The sequence below is a fragment of the Suncus etruscus genome, chromosome 6 (genome assembly GCF_024139225.1).
Source record: "Suncus etruscus isolate mSunEtr1 chromosome 6, mSunEtr1.pri.cur, whole genome shotgun sequence".
NCBI classification, from domain to species: domain Eukaryota; kingdom Metazoa; phylum Chordata; class Mammalia; order Eulipotyphla; family Soricidae; genus Suncus; species Suncus etruscus.
Genome location: NC_064853.1, coordinates 61,600,951 through 61,623,330, shown reverse-complemented (window position 1 = coordinate 61,623,330; position 22,380 = coordinate 61,600,951). Strand labels below are relative to the sequence as shown.

Here is a 22,380-nt window from a genome sequence, read left to right as displayed (position 1 = left end):
ATTTTCAAAACTAAAACTTATAAGACAGGATTTATCACTATTCTTCACCAGTGTTCTCTGTAGTAAGGGGAACATTTTCCATTTCATTTTCTCCTAAGCTTTTTTTTCTAGTATAAATTTTTTTCCACATATAAATAAAAGTGTCTGAGACACTGTCAAATGCCAAACACTAGTTGTTCGGCATGTAACTAGCTTAGTGAGTTTTCAATAGAAACTTCCCACTACACAAGCTTGCCCCTTAGTAGCTACAAATTTACTTTATATTGCTTGTACGAAACAAAGGCAAGTGGAATTATTAAAAAAAAATCAATAAAAATGTGGCAGGGACAGAATTGGATATGTGCTAAAAATACAATTAACATATAGTATCAAGGATATCTAAATTAGTTGCATTACTATCACAAAAAAATAGATATAGAAAGACAAATGATCGTGACTGGTGGCCAGAGTGATAATACAGCAGGTAGGGCATTTGCCTTTTCAAAAGGGCTGACCTGGGTTTATTCCCCAGCATCCCATATGGTTTCTAGAGCCTTCTAGGAGTAATTTCTGAGCATAGAACCAGGAGTTACCCCTGTGGGTGGTTGGGTGTGCCCTCCAAAAATATACCAAAACAAAAATAATTATGTCTGGGATAATGAGGAGCTTGAACTTACATTTACACTTAATAGTAAAAATTCAGTCACTGAAGTGTCATGTTTATGAGAGATAAATACTGAGAAGAGTTAATTCATATGCAAATAAACCAATTAAATGATCCATTATGTTAATAATATAATGTTCATTACAATGATATATAATACATATAAATTTCAATAAGCGTTGCATACTTAGCCTGGCACAAAACTTGGAGAATTGATCATGTGAGCCTGAAGCTAGAACCCAGGAATTCTGCATGCAAAGTCCTTTGAATCAACTCCCCAATGAGCATTACCATTCTGTCAATAAACATATTTCCAAATTCAACTAGTAATTTTGGGATTTCTTCATATTTGTCAAAAGTTGATCTATTTTACCTCTCACCTTACATAAAAAAGTACTTTAGCACAAAACTAGGAGTAACTTTTACTTTAGAAACCTTTTCCAACCTAAAGAAAAAGCTAATTTTTATATGCAGCTTAAACATTAGTACAGCAAGTTGGATGCTTCTTCTGCATATGGCCATATATGGGTTCAATCCCTACTCTCTATACTAGCACTCAGGTTATTCCCTAAATCCTACCAGAGGTGATCCCAGAATGCAGAACAAAGAGTAATACAGAGCACAGCTAGGTGTGGCCAAATCCCCCTATCTAGACAGAATAAGAATTAAAAAAAAAAGACTTTACAAAATTTCTATATTTGAAATAGCATATGGACACAAATGACCAAACTAGAGATTTTATATAATAAACAACATGGTGTTTTATATATACTTAATTTTTTTTAAATTTATTCATATCAGAATATCAGTATTTCATCATCTACACAAAAATATATAAAATGTTTATTTTCAAAATTACATGAATGAACACAGGAAAGAAAGAATGATAGAAATTACCTGGTCTTGTTGTCTTAGAAATATGGAAGATAGGTTCTAACAATAGTCAGTTTTAATAATTGGAGAGAATTTAGTTCTTAAATACTGAGTTTCAGGCACATGTTGAATGAAGAGTGCAGGTATCCAGTGAGCAATATTTAAGGATGCATGTATCTATACCACTCTAATGAAGCAGCACTGGTAACTCAAGGGCTTCATACAAAATAATATTATAACTCTTTATGGAAGCTTTCTTTCCAGCAACAAATATGAAATATGACACTCTAAATGGTCTCCACAAAATGATTGCAAGTTAGGAAATACAGGTTTTATATCAACTATACAATATTTCAGCCATAAATATCATGTGTCACTTTCACTCAGAGTCCAATAAGATTCTTTGCAATGTGAAAGGGTTCAATTTAATTTGAAAAGCAAATAAAATTTAGTGCTTTGCATCCACTAACCAGTAGGCAACAGTATATTTCTGAAAGATATATTTTAACATTTCTATTTTCCAGAAGAGGACACAGAATCAAAAAGTAATGACAGAGTAAAAGCTGGAGTGATGACTCCTACATTTATGCAGGAGACGTGGGCTTGATTCCAAACACTGCATGTGTCCCCAAACACAGCAAGTAGTGATTCCTCAGAACTGAGCCAGGTATAACCCACGAGCACCCCTATGTATGAGCCAAAACAAAAATAGAAACTAAATAAATTTCCTGATGTCATAAACTTGTAAGAAAACCATAGACAGCATTTCAAGCCTGGGATTTAGGCTATAATAAAAGCTCTTCCAGATACACATCCCTCGCCAAGTCTATACATGATGTTGGCTTGGGGCCATGAGAAAATTCCTAAAGAAGATTCACACTGGACTTTATTGACTACATAAGCTTTTAGTTTCCTGATACACTAATTTAAAACTATATTTTAAGATCCTAAAGGTACAGATAAATACATTTTAAAATATCTAATAATTTTGGTGATTAATATAGCTGGGGAACAAATGTTCTTTAATACAGAAAGTCTAGGCAAATGAAGGAAAAAATTAGTATGTGCACTGCACACAGATAACATTCCACAGGGTCTATACAGTGCTCATTATAAAAACATTTTTAAACTTATTTTCAAACTATATATGTTGGCATACATGTTCTTAGGATTTTGTTTAGGTAAGTTTATTGAAAAGAAACTCCGATGTTCTAAACTTACAGTATTCATTATAAGACTGTTTAAGAATTTTCAAATTTAGTGTCTGCAGAAAGGTTCTAAGGTTTATGTTCAGAGAAGTCTACGAGGGTTACAGATAAGGATATGGTTTCCAATTGATGATAAAGGTGACAGGTTAAGGATATAGGTCCCTAATGCGAGGACAAGAGCTGCAGATAATGAGAATTCCTAATTTTTTGAGGAAAGTCCATATTGCTTTCCAAAAAGGCTGGACCTGTCAACACAACCCCTAGCAGTGAGTGAGAGTCACTTAAAAAAAGAAAGAAAAAATAAAAAATATAATATGTATAAGACAAAAATATAAAAAACTGAATGCTTTAAGAATGTTGTATGCATAATCTAACATTTTACAGCCAAATTTACTGTACCTATGCAAAATTCAGCCACTTTTTATAATATCTTTATTTAAACATCTTGATTACAAATATGATTGTGATTAGGTTTCAGTCATTTAAAGAACACCCCCCTTCACCAGTGAAACATTTCCACCACCAATGTCCCAAATTTCCCTCCATCCCACCCCACCCACACCTGTACTCTAGACAGGCTTTCCAGTTCCCTCATTCATTCACATGATTATTGTAGTTCTCAGTGTAGTTATTTCTATAACTGCACTCACCACTCTTTGTGGTGAGCTTCATGAAGTGAGCTGGAAGTTCCAGCCCTCCTCTCACTGTCTCTGAGGATTGTTGCAAAGATGAATTTTATTTTTCTTAAAACCCATAGATGAATGAGACTATTCTATCTATCTCTCTCCCTCTGACTTATTTCACTCAGCATGATAGATTCCATGTACATCCACGTATAGGAAAATTTCATGACTTCATCTCTCCTGATGGCTGCATAATATTCCATTGTGTTTCCATTGTGTATATGTACCACAGTTTCTTTAGCTATTCGTCTGTTGAAGGGCATTTTGGTTGTTTCCTGATCCTGGGTATTGTGAATAGTGCTGCAATAAATATAAGTGTGGGGAAGGGATTCTTGTATTGTATTCTTGTGTTCCTAGGGTATATCCCTAGGAGTGAAATAGCTGGGTTGAATGGGAGCTCAATTTCCAGATTTTGGAGGAATCTCCATATCACTTTCCATAGAGGTTGGACTAGACAGCATTCCCACCAGCAGTGGATAAGAGTTCCTTTCTCTCCACATCCCCGCCAGCACAAAATTCAGCCATTTTTATACCTTCTGATCTACTGTTCTTGCAGAAAACAGAAGAATAAAACTTTTGTAGCCTTTCTCAATGTGTTTTGTTTTGAATAGAAAGGGTAAAATTATAAGCTGACATGCAGCTATTATCACAAACAAAGGTGTTTCCCCATCTTCCCCTCTCCTTTAAACCTAGTGCTTTTGTATGGAAAATTCTACCTGAATAGGCACTTTTGTCTCTCTCTTTTTTTTTTTGATGTTTCTTTTTTTTTAATTTATTTAAACACCTTAATTACATACAAGATTGTGTTTGGGTTTCAGTCATGTAAAGAACACCACCCATCACCAGTGCAACATTCCCATCACCAATGTCCCAAGTCTCCCTTCGCCCCACCCGACCCCCGCCTGTACTCTAGACAGGCTCTCCATTTTCTTCATACATTCTCGTTATTAGGACAGTTCAAAATGTAGTTATTTCCCTAACTAAACTCATCACTCTTTGTGGTGAGCTTCCTGAGGTGAGCTGGAACTTCCAGCTCTTTTCTCTTTTGTGTCTGAAAATTATTATTACAAGGGTGTCTTTCATTTTTCTTACAACCCATAAATGAGTGAGACCATTCTGCGTTTTTCTCTCTCTCTCTGACTTATTTCACTCAGCATAATAGATTCCGTGTACATCCATGTATAGGAAAATTTCATGACTTCATCTCTCCTGACAGCTGCATAATATTCCATTGTGTATATGTACCACAGTTTCTTTAGCCATTCGTCTGTTGAAGGGCATCTTGGTTGTTTCCAGAGTCTTGCTATGGTAAATACTGCTGCAATGAATATAGGGGTAAAGAAGGGGTTTTTGTATTGTATTTTTGTGTTCCTAGGGTACATTCCTAGGAGTTGTATAGCTGGATTGTATGGGAGCTCGATTTCCAGTTTTTGGAGGAATCTCCATATCGCTTTCCATAAAGGTTGAACTAGACAGCATTCCCACCAGCAGTGGATAAGAGTTCCTTTCTCTCCACATCCCCGCCAACACTGTTTATTCTCATTCTTTGTGATGTGTGCCATTCTCTGGGGTGTGAGGTGGTATCTCATCGTTGTTTTGATTTGCATCTCCCTGATGATTAGTGATGTGGAACATTTTTTCATGTGTCTTTTGGCCATGTGTATTTCTTCTTTGTCAAAGTGTCTGTTCATTTCTTCTCCCCATTTTTTGATGGGGTTAGATGTTTTTTTCTTGTAAAGTTCTGTCAGTGCCTTGTATATTTTGGAGATTAGCCCCTTATCTGATGGGTATTAGGTGAATAGTTTCTCCCACTCGGTTGTTGGCTTTTGTGTCATGGGCACTATTTCCTTTGAAGTGCAGAAGCTTCTCATCTTAATATATTCCCATCTGTTAATCTCTGCTTTCACATGCTTGGAGAGTGCAGTTTCCTCCTTGAAGATGCCTGTAATGTCCTGGAGTGTTTTGACTATGTGCTGTTCTATATATCTTATGGTTTTGGGGCTGATATCGAGGTCTTTAATCCATTTGGATTTTACCTTTGTACATGATGTTAGCTGCGGGTCTAAGTTCAATTTTTTGCAAGTGGCTATCCAATTGTGCCAACACCACTTGTTGAAGAGGCTTTCCCTGCTCCATTTAGGATTTCCTGCTCCTTTATCAAAAATTAGGTGGTTGTATGTCTGGGGAACATTTTCTGAGTATTCAAGCCTATTCCACTGATCTGAGGACCTGTCCTTATTCCAATACCATGCTGTTTTGATAACTGTTGCTTTGTAGTACAGTTTAAAGTTGGGGGAAGTAATTCCTCCCATATTTTTTTCCCAATGATTGCTTTAGCTATTCGAGGGTGTTTATTGTTCCAAATGAATTTCAAAAGTGTCTGATCCACTTCTTTGAAGAATGTCATGGGTATCTTTAGAGGGATGGCATTAAATCTGTATAATGCCTTGGGGACTATTGCCATTTTGATGATGTTAATCCTGCCAATCCATGAGCAAAGTACGTGTTTCCATTTCCGTGTGTCCTCTCTTATTTCTTGGAGCAGAGTTTTATAGTTTTCCTTGTATAGGTCCTTCACATATTTAGTCAAGTTGATTCCAAGATATTTGAGTTTGTGTGGCACTATTGTGAATGGGGTTGTTTTCTTAATGTCCATTTCATCCTTATTACTATTGGTGTAGAGAAAGGCCATTGATTTTTGTGTGTTAATTTTGTAGCCTGCCACCTTGCTATATGAGTCTATTGTTTCTAGAAGCTTTTTGTTAGAGTCATTAGGGTTTTCTAAGTCATGTCATCTGCAAACAGTGAGAGCTTGACTTCTTCCTTTCCTATCTGGATTCCCTCGATATCCTTTTCTTGCCTAATCGCTATAGCAAGTACTTCCAGTGCTATGTTGAATAGGAGTGGTGAGAGAGGACAGCCTTGTCTTGTGCCAGAATTTAGAGGGAAGGCTTTTAGTTTTTCTCCATTGAGGGTAATATTTGCCACTTGCTTGTGGTAGATGGCCTTCACTATATTGAGAAAGGTTCCCTCCATTCCCATCTTGCTGAGAGTTTTGATCAAGAATGGGTGTTGGACCTTATCAAATGCTTTCTCTGCATCTATTGATATGATCATGTGGTTTTTATTTTTCTTGTTATTGATGTTGTGTATTATGTTGATAGATTTACGGATGTTAAACCAGCCTTGCATTCCTGGGATGAAACCTACTTGATTGTAGTGGATGATCTTTTTAACGAGGCATTAAATCCTATTTGCCAGAATTTTGTTGAGGATCTTTGCATCTGCATTCATCAGTGATATTGGTCTGTAATTTTCTTTTTTGGTAGCATCTCTGTCTGGTTTAGGTATCAAGGTGATGTTGGCTTCATAAAAGCTATTTGGAAGTGTTTCTGTTTGTTCAATTTCATGAAAGAGTCTTGCCAAGATTGGCAGTAGTTCCTCTTGGAAAGTTTAATAGAATTCATTAGTGAATCCATCTGGACCTGGGCTTTTGTTTTTCGGCAGACATTTGATTACTGTTTTAATTTCATCAATAATGATGGGGGTGTTTAGATATGCTACATCCTCTTCCTTCAACCGTGGAATATTATAAGAGTCCAAGAATTTATCCATTTCTTCCAGGTTCTCATTTTTAGTGGCGTAGAGTTTTTCAAAGTAGTTTCTGATTACCCTTTGAATCTCTGTCATATCAGTAGTGATCTCTCCTTTTTCATTCCTGATACGAGTTATCAAGTTTCTCTCTCTCTCTTTCTTTGTTAGGTTTGCCAGTGGTCTATCAATCTTGTTTATTTTTTCAAAGAACCAACTTCTGCTTTCGTTGATCTTTCGGATTGTTTTTTGAGTTTCCACTTCGTTGATTTCTGCTCTCAGCTTTGTTATTTCCTTCTGTCTTCCTATTCTTGGGTCCTTTTGTTGAGCATTTTCTAGTTCTATTAGCTGTGTCATTAAGCTACTCAGGTAAGCTCCTTCTTCCTTCCTGATGTGGGCTTGCAAAGCTATAAATTTTTCTCTCAGTACTGCTTTTGCTGTGTCCCATAAGTTCTGAGAGTTTGTGTCTTTATTGTCATTTGTTTCCAGGAACCTTTTTTATTTCCTCCTTGATTTCATCTCGGACCCACTGGTTATTGAGCATGAGGCTGTTTAACTTCCAGGTGTTAAAGTGTTTCTTCTGGGTCCCTTTGGAATTCAGAAATAATTTCAGAGCCTTGTGGTCAGCGAAGGTAGTCTGCAAAATTTCTATCCTCTTGATCTTATGGAGGTATGTTTTATGTGCCAGCATGTAGTCTATCCTGGAGAATGTCCTATGTACATTGGAGAAGAATGTGTATCCAGGTTTCTGGGGATGAAGTGTCCTATATATATCCACTAGGCCTCTTTCTTCCATTTCTCTCCTCAGGTCTAGTATATTCTTGTTGGGTTTCAGTCTGGTTGACCTATCCAGTGTTGACAAAGCCATGTTAAGGTCCCCCACAATTATTGTGTTGTTGTTGATATTATTTTTCAGATTTGTCAACAGTTGTATTAAATATTTTGCTGGCCCCTCATTTGGTGCATATATGTTTAGGAGAGTGAATTCTTCCTGCTCTACGTACCTCTTGATTAATATAAAATGTCCGTCTTTGTCCCTTACAACCTTCCTGAGTATAAAGTTTGCATTATCTGATATTAATATGGCCACTCCAGCTTTTTTATGGGTGCTGTTTGCTTGGATAATTTTTCTCCAGCCTTTTATTTTGAGTCTATGTTTGTTCTGACTATTTAGGTGTGTTTCTTGTAGGCAGCAGAAGGTTGGATTGAGTTTTTTGATCCATTTAACCACTCTGTGTCTCTTAACTGGTGCATTTAGTCCATTGACATTGAGAGAAAGAATTGTACTGGGATTTAACGCCATCTTTATTTCAAAATTTGGTGTGTCTTTTGGGTAGTCTTGTCTTAGATTAGGTCTTTCAGTTTTTCTCTTAAGACTGGTTTTGTGTCTGTGAAGTTTCTGAGCTGTTTTTTGTCTGTGAAACCATGTATTCTTCCGTCAAACCAGAAAGTGAGTTTTGCTGGGTATAGTATTCTGGGTGAAGCATTCATTTCATTCAGTCTTGTCACAATATCCCACCACTGCTTTCTGGCATTGAGTGTTTCTGGTGACAGGTCTGCTGTAAATCTCAGGGAAGCTTGCTTGAACGTGATTTCCCCTTTTGATCTTGCTGTTTTCAGAATTCTGTCTCTATCTGTGGGATTTGTCATTGTGACTAGGATGTGTCTTGGGGTGGTTTTTCTGGGGTCTGTTTTGGTTGGTACTCTTCGGGCATGCAGGATTTGATCACATATATTCTTTAGCTCTGGAAGTTTCTCTTTAATGATGTTCTTGACCATTGATTCTTCCTGGAAATTTTCTTCCTGGGTCTCTGTGACTCCAATTATTCTTAAGTTGTTTCTGTTGATCTTATCATAGACTTCTATTTTCATCTGTTCCCATTCTTTGACTAATTTTTCCATTGTCTGCTCATTTGCTTTAAGTTTTTTGTCCAATCTCTCCTGCTGTATGGAATTGTTATGTATCTCATCTTCCACAGCACCAAGTCTATTCTCAGCTTCTGATACCCTGTCCCAGAGCTTATCCAATTTGTCATTCACTTCATTTACTGACTTTTTCAGTCCTGTTAGTTGACATGTTATTTCAGTTTGGAGTTTTGTGATTTCTGTCTTCATATTTCCTTGGTTCTTATTAGTGTTCTGTTCAACTCGATCCATGGTTTCTTGGAGATCGTTGAGCATCTTCCATATTGCTAGTCTAAAGTCCTTATCTGAGAGGTTGATCAGTTGGTTGGTCATTATCTGGTCCTCAGAATTGTCATCTTCATTCTCTATGTCTGATGCTGGCCTGCATTGTTTCCCCATTGTCACACTTGTATTGTGGGTTTTTCTACGTGTTGTAGTGGTATTCATTGTCTATATGATGCAGGCAGCACACTCCTCTGGCTCCTCCCTTTCTGGATGGGCTGACTTGCCTCGAAGGGAGGGGAGTCCTCCGTGGATGAAGCCTCACACTGGGTCAAATCTTAGGCCCGAACATTCAACAGACAAGACAGTCTGGAAAGAAATGTTTGCTTCTGTGATATAGCACCATTCTTAGTGTGATTTTTCTTTCTTGTTGCAATGGTGTTCTTTCCTTAAAAAGAGTGCACGGCCGCGTAGCAAAGTGGAGTGGCCATGCTCCGCTGGAGCCTCTTTTTGCCCCACTCGCAAGAGTTTCACGCAAGAGGACAGTAGACAGACCTAGACAGGTCACACTCACAGTTTTTCACAGTTGGGCCCCACTGGGCCAGTGTACTTTTGCGGATTTTCCCCGCCTGGTGTCACACACAGGGACCCGGCTTTTGCAAAGCCTTGCCAGTTTTCATGCTCTGTAGTCCCTCCCTGAAAATGGCGTCTGGGCGAGCGAGGTTTCTGGAGCCTCTTTTTGCCCCACTCGCAAGAGTTTCACGCAAGAGGACAGTAGACATACATAGACAGGTTACACTCACAGTTTTTCACAGTTGGGCCCCACTGGGCCAGTGTACTTTCGCGGATTTTTCCCACCTGGTGTCACACACAGGGACCCGACTTTTGCAAAGCCTTGCCGGTTTTCATTCTCTGTAGTCCCTCCCTGAAAATGGCGTCTAGGCGAGCGATGTTTCTGGAGCCTTTTTTTGCCCCACTCGCAAGAGTTTCACGCAAGAGGACAGTAGACAGACATAGACAGGTCAAACTCACAGTTTTTCACAGTTGGGCCCCACTGGGCCGGTGTACTTTCGCGGATTTTCCCCGCCTGGTGTCACACACAGGGAGCCGGCTTTTGCAAAGCCTTGCCAGTTTTCATGCTCTGTAGTCCCTCCCTGAGAAAAGCACTTTTGTCTCTCAATTGGTCTTCCTCTGCCCTGGTTAAATTTCTACTAGGTAAATAAAAAATTTCCATCAGGCTTTGGCACACAGAGAGACCATAAAGTGAGAAGCAAACTGACTCTATGAGTTTTTCCTGACTGGCTTCATTTATTAATTCTTTGTAGCTAGAATGCTTTTTCAGACCCATCCAATTGGGGTTGGAAATATGATGCATGGGGAGATTTCACAATATGGGAATTGATATTACAATGAACATCATTTTAACATCTCTTTAAAGCATAATTCAGTTGATTCTAAGTTAAAACTCCTGCATGATATTATGTTCTTTGCCTTCCTCATTTGTAAACAGGATAATAATAAAGTATATTATAAGGCATTGTAATTATTAGATTAGGCATACAAAGGATCAAACAATATTATTGATAGTGAAATACATCCTTCTTTTATAATTATTATTAATTAGATGAATTATATACATGCTGGTTTAATATGAAATTCTGTTATCTATTTATCTTTAGGTTTGACCTATACCTAGAAATTCTCAGAGTAACTGCAGCTTTTCACTCAAGAAAAAGTCTGGGATGCTAGGGATTGAAAAATGGTAGGGCCGGAGAGATAGCATGGAGGTAAGGCATTTGCCTTTCATGCAAGAGGTCATCGGTTCAAATCCTGGTGCTCCATATGGTCCCCCATGCCTGCCAGGATCAATTTCTGAGCCTGGAGCCAGGAATAACCCCTGAACACTGCCGGGTGTGACCCAAAAACCAAAAAAAAAAGAAAAAAGAAAAAGGGTTGGCCATACGTAAGACAAGCAGCCTACCTTTTGTACTATTGCTCTGGCCCTGATAAGAAGAGGTTTCTAAGGAGAGGTTGAAATTATGTAATTTCAGATTAAATAAATCTGATTTCAAATCTAAGTTCCATTATTAATTATACTTTAGAAAATTATAAAATGTTTCTTAATCACTACTTTTTATACAAAAAATAATAAAGAAAACAATACATAAAATATTTAGGATAATCTCTGAGAATCATGTCTTAATGCCTACTTTTTATTATTGTGTTTTGGTTATGCAATACTCAGTGTATATCCAGGGTTCTGTGATCAGGAGTGACATCCAGTAGTATTCAGGAATGATAGGCTGTTCTGGAAATCTATCAAAAGTCAGCCATAGTGCAAGGCTAAGTGCCTTACCTCCTGTACTATCTTCTGACAACTGTACCTCATTTAGTGATTTTTCACAAACACCCTTGATGAGTTTTCAGTGATGAAAAATGCACACAAATACATCAGCATTGCCAGACTAATCAAGCATATTTTCAACAGGTCTTTGATTGAAATGGCATAATATTAACATAGAACATACATTTGTCTGTTCTTTAAGCATGTGTTTAAATTTCAATAGAGCAAAGTTCAAGCATGATTCTGTCACCAAATAAATAGCTATATGTTTTTAAACAAGTCATTCACAATACTGTAAGTACAAAGTAAAGGAAAGAGGCATATAAATAAGGCATATAAATAAATTGCTGCATATCTGACAATTGGAGATTTTATTTCTCCCTATTAAATCATGTTATAATAATATACACATAAAAATAAAATTTAGCTAGAAAACTGTGAGATCAGTATTTAATTGGAATATGGTAACTGCCAAATTTTTATATAAATCCTGTTTTACATAACTGTCAAATCGTCTGTCACCTAAAGCAGTTGACAAGATTTTGTATTTCTAGCCTCTCTGAAACCCTAGTTAGTGAAGATCACTAAGCCAAAGTCTACCCATCTATGCATTCTATTATATGCATGTATTGGTTTATTACTTCCCCGAAGAACAACCTGGTCCAGACCCTTTCGTCCTGAGTTGGGTTACATAAAGTGGCACCTACAGCATTATCAATCATAGAACCGTGTTCCCTCAAATACCATTGTTAATCTATTGAAGGTTGTAAGGAGAAAAATCTGATGTGTGCCTAAAACACATTGCACAAAGAGCCGCACATCCTCCCCTGCCAGTGACATGCACATCAACAGAGGTGAGTGACACTGCCCAAGCCACACAGTTCTCCTAAGAACAGTGAACCCCAGAACACTATGTAGAAAACACCATACTATAAGCATGAGGAAAAAAATGCTGGCCACTCCCATGCCTAGAGAATGAAGATGGTATCTCTGATGACTCCCAAATTTCCAAACACCTATTTAGCTTCTCAGATAAGAAGTTTATAAAAGAATTATTGAGGATCTTAGTAGAACCCAAAGAAAGCATGAAATAAACAAAAAAAAAACACAAATAAGAACAAGAGGATATGAAAGTAGAAATAAGAAATGTCTAAACTGATATAAAAGGATTAAAAAACCTGATAGGTGAAATGAAAATCTCACTGAAAAGTCTCTTCAACAGAAACAGTGGCTGAGGACAGAATCAGTGAACTGGAAGAAGATATTTATAACAACTTCATACAAAAGAAGAAAAGAGATTGAAAAAGGGTCTTAAAACAAATAATGGAAAAAAATCCTCACAGGATACGAGCAGACAAAAATAGAAATCATTGATAACAGAAAAAATATAAGAATCATGGAGTCCCTGAGATCCAGAATAAAATTCTAGCTAATCTAAATTGCATAAATTTTTTACTCTCTTCTAAATACTAATTTATATCTGGCCTTGATGGACATATAAAAATAATATTATCAAGGTATGAAGCATGAAAATAGTTATTTGTACTCACAGCAATATTGTCCTTAAAATTTTATTGTAAGTATGAGAGTGACTACTAAGTGAGTGACTACTAAGAAGAAATAACCAACAATGTAGTAAGATAATTTGTAAAAGTATAAAGTTCCAGTTAAGTATATGAATGGAAACCTCTAAAACTATGTGTGAAATAGTTTATTGTTTTTCTTTTGCTTACCTCAGAGCTGTTATCTTGCAAAAGAACAGATTTAGGTTTAGGCTGATTTTTGCAAATCTCCTCAGTAAAATGATGCTCTTCGTGTTTTTCATTTGGAGTAACTTCCTTAATGAACTGATGGGCAACATCTAGTATAGTGGGTGATATCTGAGGTTTTTTCTAGTAAAAAAGAAACAAAATATATTAAGTAATATTTTTATTATTCAATTAATTCTAAATTTTAATATAATTACTTAAGATTTAAATATATAAATTGAAGAATGTCATGGGTATCTTTAGGGGGATCGCATTAAATCTGTACAGTGCTTTGGGGAGTATTGCCATTTTAATGATGTTAATCCTGCCAATTAGAATTTTGAAAAAGGGAGGAGAAAAATTCTAGACTTTATTTTTATATTTTTGATTGGGGGCCACACCTGGCAGTGCTCTTCCCTTCAAGATCACTCCTGGTGGTACTCATGGTACTATATCGGATATTAGGAATTGATCTCAGGCCAATCTTGTACAAGGCAAACACCCCTACCTTATATAATATTGCTTCAACTCCTTAGAAAACCCCTTAGATAATTCAAGTGACCTAAAAGATTACTTAAGAGGAGCCAAAGCAATAGCCCTGTGGTAGGGCATTTGCCTTGCACGCGGCTGACCCAGGACTGAACTGGGTTCAATTCCTAGCATCCCATATGGTCCCTTAAGCTAGGAGCAATTTCTGAGTTCATAGCCAGGAGTAACCCCTGAGTGTCACTGGGTGTGGCCCAAAAATCAAAAACAAACAAAAAATATTACTTAAGAGCCAGGTGTACACACCATGCTTGGTCAAGATCCCAACTGTAATTATTGGCACCTCATGATCCCCAAACATTGAATATTCCCAAACACAACATGGATGTCCTGGTGCCCACCACTAGCATCACATTTCTAGGTCCTAAAATCAAACCAATTGGTTCTGTAGCCAATTATTGCAGGGACTTCCTCAGCAATGCTTGAGAGGTCTCACCACAAAAGAGAATTCAAATAACCAAGCAATAGCAAACAAAAGACAGGATAATATGTGGGTTGTTCTTAAACTTCATATCCTACATAACATACTTAATGGGAGGTGAAAACTTTGACAAGTTTGTAAAAACAAAATATTTAATAACAAGATTCATATTGCTATTATCACCTATATTGAAAATTTGTTCCTCAAATACAATCCCAGAACTTTCCTAAAAACATAAAATCTCAGCTCCCACTGAAAACCTCAATAAATTGGAATCTGAAGTCTGACGTTTTTATTTTTATGCACATTAGGATTTAAGAACTATGTGTCAGGACAGTTATCAGTCAGTTGTAGTCACATTTGATTAAACACATTTGTCTTCCCTTTGGGGATTCTAAACTCCTTGAGAGGGGCAACGATACATTATTCTACATTATTTTTTCATATCACCTTCTTTCAATTTGCCTTCTGCAATGCTGCCCTTCACACAATGAAACTAGAACATTGCTTGACACTAGATAAGTACTTGAGAAATGTTGGTTGAAGCAAATTTAACTGAATTACTGAGGCAAGATTGACTAAAAATTATATTTGAGAATTCTTTCCTAATACCTCAAAACAATCCAACAAATGAAGTGTTAACACAGTCAACATCTATGGCATTATTAATAATAGCATGGGAAGACAAATAATTTTTAAAAAAGCAGAACTTGAAGAACTGTTATGATGAATATACAACTAGAAATGTCATAATGTAGCACATCCAAATGAGTGTTACCACTTTGTGTAGACCTCACTGTATTCTTGTCCAAAGGAAGAGACAAGTAATTCAACTATGATAACATTAAATTAATAGAAAATTATATAGACAAAGAAGGAATTTTCTATGATATAATGAAACAGTGAATAAATAATTCTATTCTAATAGAAGAAATATTAAATAATTTATTTCGGTTTTGTTTTGTTTTATTTATTTAATTTTGGACACATATTACTTACTTACTCATTACTCTATGCTTAAGGATCACTCCTGGTAGTGCTTGAGGAAACATAAGTGGTGTTGGTGATTGAACCTGGTTCAGACACATGCAAGGTAAGGACCCTACCCCACTCTAATATGTTTCCAACCCCAAAGAAAATTGTTAACATTTATTTCAGAATTCTGTAAGTAAATGAAAAAGAAAATAACAAATTCAGAAGTATTTACTTTAAAAAAATTACTGATTTTAGTGAAGAACATAAAAGTTTATGTCTTCTTTTTATGAGGCTGTTCCTATCTTTTATTGCCCTTCCCAATTTTGCTATTGATTAGAGAGCATGGATGGTTTTGTTGTATACTTCATTCTCAATGGAAGCCAGAATCTTAAAACTGTATTAGCATAATGACCAAACAAGTAAATATGGCTACAAACCAAAAGGAAAACCTTATAACTCTGATGATACTGGGGATTTTATTTCCAACAGAAATAATTAAAAATTAAAAATAAAAAGAAATAAAAGTCAAAATTTTAATGGAATAATCTGAAAGTGAAAATTACAAAACACTTAATAGAGATGATTGGTAGGACCGAAGTTATATAGCTATCATAAAAGCTAATTTGTTAAAACTTCAAAATTGAAATTGCATATGATCCAGTTTCTCACACCTGGGTAATTATCCAAAAATTATAAGAATAGTATGCTTATGTTAGCATTAATTATAAATAAGGAAAATCATGTATAAGGGAGTACTTTGGTGAAGTTTAGATACTATCAGGCTTTAATTTTAAACTTAATATAGAATATAAAATACTTTACATATAAAAATTTTAATATATACAATATATTGCTACTCAATTATAAATCTTTACAAAAATATATACAGCTTAATTAAAAATAAATAACTATATAATTGTAGTTGAATTTATTTTTCTGCATAGATACAGTAAAGCATTAGCTTAGCAAATATTATTCAATAATATGAAAGTCAGATTACCAATTTAAAGCTGTTTGTTTGACCACAAAATAATTCTCCATGTAACATTTTATAATATTTTATTTAGAATTTATATGTGAAAATGTGGATTCATGCAACTCATAAGAAAGCAAATTTCTTTTTTTTAATTAACAGAATATTTCTATAAATACTACTTAAAAGAAGATAGATAATCAAGTAACCTAAAGATACATTAAAAATGTGTTCAACGTTATCACCAAAACCATAATATCACCTCACACTGCTAGAATGTCATATCAAAAACATTAAAAAATCACAAGTCTTGGTAGGGATGTAGAGAGGAAGGAAATCTGGTATACAGTAGGTGGGAAAGTAAACTAACATAGCCTTTATAGAAAATGTTAGAGAATCCTTTAAAAAGTAGAAATAGCCTGTGATAGAGTACAACACTTCTGGGCATTTATCCTAAAATCATAAAAACAGAAATTTGAAAAAGCACTTGCAAACCAATGTTTATTACTACATTATTCACAACAGCCAAGTTATGGAATCAACCTAATTGTTCACTGACAGATGCTAGAAAAACGAAGTTGCAGTTTATATATGCAGTGAAATAATGTTCAAATGAAATTGTGACCTTAGGTAGAAAATAAATGGAATTTAAGGTGATTATGTAGGTAAAATAAATAGGAAAGTATAATATGGATTATGACTCAAATGGTAGATACATACTTTACATTTGTCAGGTCTTGGATTTGATTCCCAGCAAAGGAGTATCAGAGGGAGGGATAGACATAAGATGATCACACACATTTGTAGGATTAAAAAAAAAAGGCCACAGATTTGAATCTCCCTGGGGATTAATGATGTGTAACAATTTTTATGTGCCTTTTGGCCATCTGTATTTCTTCTTTGAGGAAGTTTCTGTTCCTCTCTTCTCCCATTTTTGCATTAGGTTAGATTTTTTTTCCTTGTTAAGCTCTACCAGTGCATTATATATCTTAGATATTAAGCCCTTATCATATAGGATTGGGCGAATAGATTTTCTATTTCTGTATTTGTCATTGGTCACTGTTTCCTTTCAGGTCCAGAAGCTTCTTAATTTTATGTAGCTCAATTTGCTTAATCTTTGCTTCCATTTCCTTATCAGTGGTGTTTCATTCTTGAAGATGACTTCAGCTTTAATGTCTCGAAGAGCTTTCTTCATCCACTCCAAAAAAAAAGAAACGTCCTTCCAAAATCATGGGTGCATGCAGCCATCACCCACATTTGCCACCTTAACAATGGCCCTACTTCTCTACTCCTCTATAGCTCTCTGACCAAACTCTATGCATAATGTAAATTGGGCTGATATATTTTATCATTATCTTTTGTTGGTTTCTGAACAACGCCCTGTGGTACTTTAAGTGGTGCTAGCTCTGAGTTCAGGAATGCTCCTGATAGGTTCAGGAGACTATCTGGGATGCCGGGATCCAACATGAGTCAGCCAAGAGCAAAGCCAACACCTTAACCCTCTGTGCATTTACTACAGCCTCTTTTATTATTATTATTATTATCATTTAATTTTCATGCTTTTCCTAAGGTATTATCACTTAAATATTGTTAATTATTTTTCATGAATGCATTATTCCAGCACCACACTCACTATTAGAGTGTCTGCTTCTCTCTACCAAAGTACAAAATAAGAGTCCATACCATCACCATTTGTGCCCTCTTTTGTCAAGCTCAGTTCTTTAAATTAACTCATTTGGCCATTAGTCGTTTCCTTACTATACTCCTTTGTATCCCACATATTAGAGAAATTATTCTGTATTTGTCTCTCTCCTGTCATCTTTCAGCATGATTACCTTTAATTTCTTATAAGTAGTGGCAAGTTGAATGATTTCACACTTTTTCTTATCAATCAGTAGTAGCCCACTGTGTATTTATACTACAGTTTTCTTATATATCGTTTATTCTTAGATACCTGTGAAAATAATATGTATTAAAACAACTCATTATAGGGAGGGAATCCTATAAGGAACAGGATCAGAATATGCATGACCACAGAGATCAAAGAGCAGTGTGAGAGTACCCAATTAAATGCGGGAGTGGCAAGAGTCAAAGAGAAAATACAAAGGGAAAAATCACGAGAGAGACTGAGAGCACCCTGGGAAGAGTTCAAGTAAAGATACAAGTTCCAATAAAGAGATTTCTGGAAGACAGATGAGACAACAGCAACTGAAGTCAAGGGAACCTAGGTCAATTCAGAGAGTTTAACAGTAATGTGAACCAGAATAATACCTGAAATTGGTCCACCAAGCTCCATAGTAGTGGCCTTTGAACACAGTAAACTCCAATAACTGGTTGGGTTTTATTTTTGTTTGTTTGTTTGTTTTGTTTTGCTTTGCTTTTTGGGCCACACCCTGTGATGCTCAGGTGTTATTCCTGGCTATCTGATCAGAAATTGCTCCTGGCTTGGGTCAAACCAAAGTTTATCCAAGATCGGTCACGGGCAAGGCAAACTCCCTACTGTAGCTGAGCCAACTCTAAGAACTTTTAAGAAGGGCCCAAACCAACAATAAATAAGTAACAAAAAATGAAACCCAAAATAAAAATAAAGTTAAAAGGAGCCTGAGTGAAGAACAGTAGATCGAGTGCTTGCCTTGTATATGGCAGTCCTGGGTTCCATCGTGGTCCCTGGCATCTCATATGGTCCTCAGAAAATCTACAGGAGTAATTTTTGAGTGCCTAAACCAGGAGTAAGCCCTGAGCATGTCAAGTTTGTCCCCAAAATAAAAACAAATAAAATTATTAGATGCAAGTAACCAAAATGATCATGTTCAAAATTCTATGCAATAGGAGCAGGAGCGATAGCGCAGTGGTAGGGCATTTGCCTTGCATGCGGCTGATCCAGGACGGACGTGGTTCAATTCCCTGCTTCGCATATGGTCTCCCAAGCCAGAAGCAGTTTCTGAGCTCAGAGCCAGGAATAACACCTGAGCGTCACTGGGTATGGCCCCAAAACAACAACAATAACAAAAAAAAAATTCTATGCAATAGAACAGAAAACAATATTGTTAGGGTGAAATTACTGTGCGTATTCTACTCTTTCATCAATAATTCATTAGATTTGTATGTTATAGAAACTGACAACTTTGTTCTATGACTTATATTATAATTGTTATCCTGAAAATATAAGTAATTTATTTTGGAATAAAGTGGGGAATTATTTGCGATATGAACTATCATTGGAGAACATAATTGACATTTGATGGAGATGGCAGGTTTATGGGTCTTGATTACTTCTGAATAACTCTGGGAGATATTGAGGATTAAGAAAAATTCTAAAAAGTAAAAATGTACACTTCAAGAAGAAAATTTTATAGAAATATTGAAGAGAATTTCTATTGATATATTGAAACATAGACACAACCTAAATTTAAAATATCTTTTGAAATTATATAAAGTCAGAAAAAAAATTGTAACACCATCTCTTTTTTGTTTTAGGTACACACTGTCTATGCTCTGCACCAGGGATCACTCTTTCTGAGGCTCAGATGCTGTAGGCGCCTTGCGTCTCAGCATCTTTAGGGGGGAGTAATCCTTCATGAGGGGAAAAATGGGTAACACAAATGGTCAAATATGAAATATGAAATAATGAAACCACACAGAGTATGTGGGGTTAACACATCTTCTGGCAGAGTGCAACAAGTTTAATTTTTTGAGCAGGGGAATTAATAGGGGTAAAATTAGCCAGAGGTAAAGAATAATTATAATTACAAAGCATAATACAACAGTAACAATACCTAAGATATGGGTGAGACTGTAAAAATTCTAGGTTACAAAAGAGAAGGTCACAACTCAAGGCAATTCCCTGCAAGCTTACTTCAAATGCAAAATCGGGATTAGGAGGAAGTTGGAAATATCTAGAAACTTGATCTTCCTGGGCTGGACTCTATTGTTTTAAAGGTTAAGTAAAGGGAGGAGCCAAATCACCGAAAATGAGTTTCCCTTTTTCTAAAGGAGGGTCAATATTCAATAGCCAGGATCAGCATTCTGGTTATGCCCTTGATTACCAAAAAATGCAGCTGCAAGGACATATTTGAAAAAGAGAAAAAAAATATATTGTCTTTGCTTTTAAGGCTGATTATCCAGAAAAGGGGTTCTCAAATAAAATTGTGGTGCTGGGATTTCTGAGCCAAATTATTTGATAGAGGCCATTATTTTGCCTGATGTATACAAAGGAGAGATAGTAAATACTGGCTGAAAATGTAATGCCAGGCATCTCTTTGGAAATTCCTCAACCATCCATGCAGGGGAAAAAGGCGTCCACAGCAGGCCTTTTGAGGAATCCCATGGGGGTTAAATGAGTTCTACCCGCCAAGAATCTGAGGATACATCTGGTGGACTGAGCCCCCCTAAAAATGCCCTGGCACTCAGGAAACCACCTGATACTTCAGGTGACAGGAATAGAACATATATTGGCAACATGAAAGGCCAATGGCATACACACTGGATGTAGTATCTCTTCAGCCTCAACCACTAACTTAAATGTCAGACAGTGTTTTCTTTAATTTTTGAATATCAATGTTCAAGGAACACTTCATTCTAAACATTTTGGCATGCAACATGGACCCTTTAATATAAAATATACAACACAACACATTTAATTTGCTTAATAAGATAAAAATGATCCTTTCAAGTTATGGAAACAATAGGAAATGAAAATTCAGTAGCATCAAACTGCATGATATTTACCAGTTATATACTGTCAAATTATAAACCAGAACATACACATAAATTTCTGTCTGTTATCTAAACTTGAACAGTTCAATATACATTAATAGTTTGTAATCAAATATGAAAACAGATAAGGATTATAATGATTGAGCATCTCTTACATTTTAAAATTGTTTAAAATAAAAGCAAACAATGTAAGGGAACATAGTAACTCATATATATATTACTATAGAATAAAAAGCTTAAAATAGCCACAAATAATGTGATTTACTGCCATGATTACCACATTCCCACATATTCTTGGCAATGCTTTGTGATGGCAGGAATCATTTCATCTCCATTCTATGTTCTCACTTGAAAATGTGTCCCCTACAGTAATATTATCCTTCAAATTATATGGAAAAAATGCATCACTCTAACAATGTATTATTAATAAAAGTAAAGAGAGTTGATACTTTATAACATTTTGGAATACATGGCAACTTCCAGAAGTTAAGCTCCAAAAGTAAAAGTTTTAGTTAAGTTAGAAAAAGATGGTATTAATTAATGGTAGTGTTAGTGCTTTAAAACTCTACCACCATGATTCAAAATTCCAGCAACACTAATGGCAATATTGACATAGTCATTCCTATTTATGTGATTCAAAAGTTCCAGATTAAAGAACTTCAGACACAGTTTAAAACAAAATTTTACTTTCAATGTTTTTTGGGTGAAAATATGCTGAAGAGGCCAAAAAGGTAGTACAGCGCATAAAACACTTGCCTTCATAATCTGACACATTTTGATCACCAGCATTATTTAGTCTTCTATTTACAATTTATTATTTATTTACTATTTAATCTCCTGAGCATCACTTCTTGAGTGAAGAGCCAGGAGTAGACCCCTGTTCATCACCAGGTGTGACACAGAAAAAGTTGCTGAAATTTCCCTTTTCATGTTAGTAATCATCTATTTTCTTTGTTCAGTAATAGATTTTTACTTAGAAATGTATTGTAACTTAGAAGTCATGTATTGCAAACTACCAAAATTTTATAAACTAAAAAATAAATTTATTATTTTATTTGTATGTTCTAGGGAAATTTATATATAGAGAAAAGGCAGCAGATATGTATAAATAGAGATAGATTAGAGAATGCACAGAAACACAAAATGTAATAGGGAACTACTCAATGGAAATAATGGATTCATTGTTTGAAATTATAAATAAATTGTTTTATTGGTTTGGAATATGCATGACTTTAACTATGAAACTACTTTAAGAGGTTCAAATTATGTACTAATGGAATTTTAATACCTAGTATTTTGTTTAGTAATTTGAAAGACTTGAAATTTCTTTATAACCATATATATTATCTTTTGGTAAATGGATGTACAGATTTATACATATATGGGAGTAGCTTTTTAGAAAACATTTCACCATCTACACTTTTTACAAGCTCTATTTCTTTTATCTGTTGACCTAAGAGATAGCTGATAAAGAAGAAACTACTATCAGTTTATCTTATAGTTTTGTTGGGTTTTAGAGTTGTTCTTTTCCA

General features: G+C 35.6%; 1 protein-coding gene across 1 annotated transcript in view; it reads right to left on the bottom strand.

Moving 5' to 3' along the window:
- Window positions 1–22,380, bottom strand: part of ZBBX (zinc finger B-box domain containing) — a 133,883-nt gene that overhangs the window by 46,158 nt on the left and 65,345 nt on the right. The window contains exon 7 of the mRNA XM_049775576.1: window positions 13,203–13,361. Within this exon, the coding sequence (XP_049631533.1) occupies window positions 13,203–13,361 (159 nt within the window). The remainder of the gene's footprint in view (window positions 1–13,202; window positions 13,362–22,380) is intronic.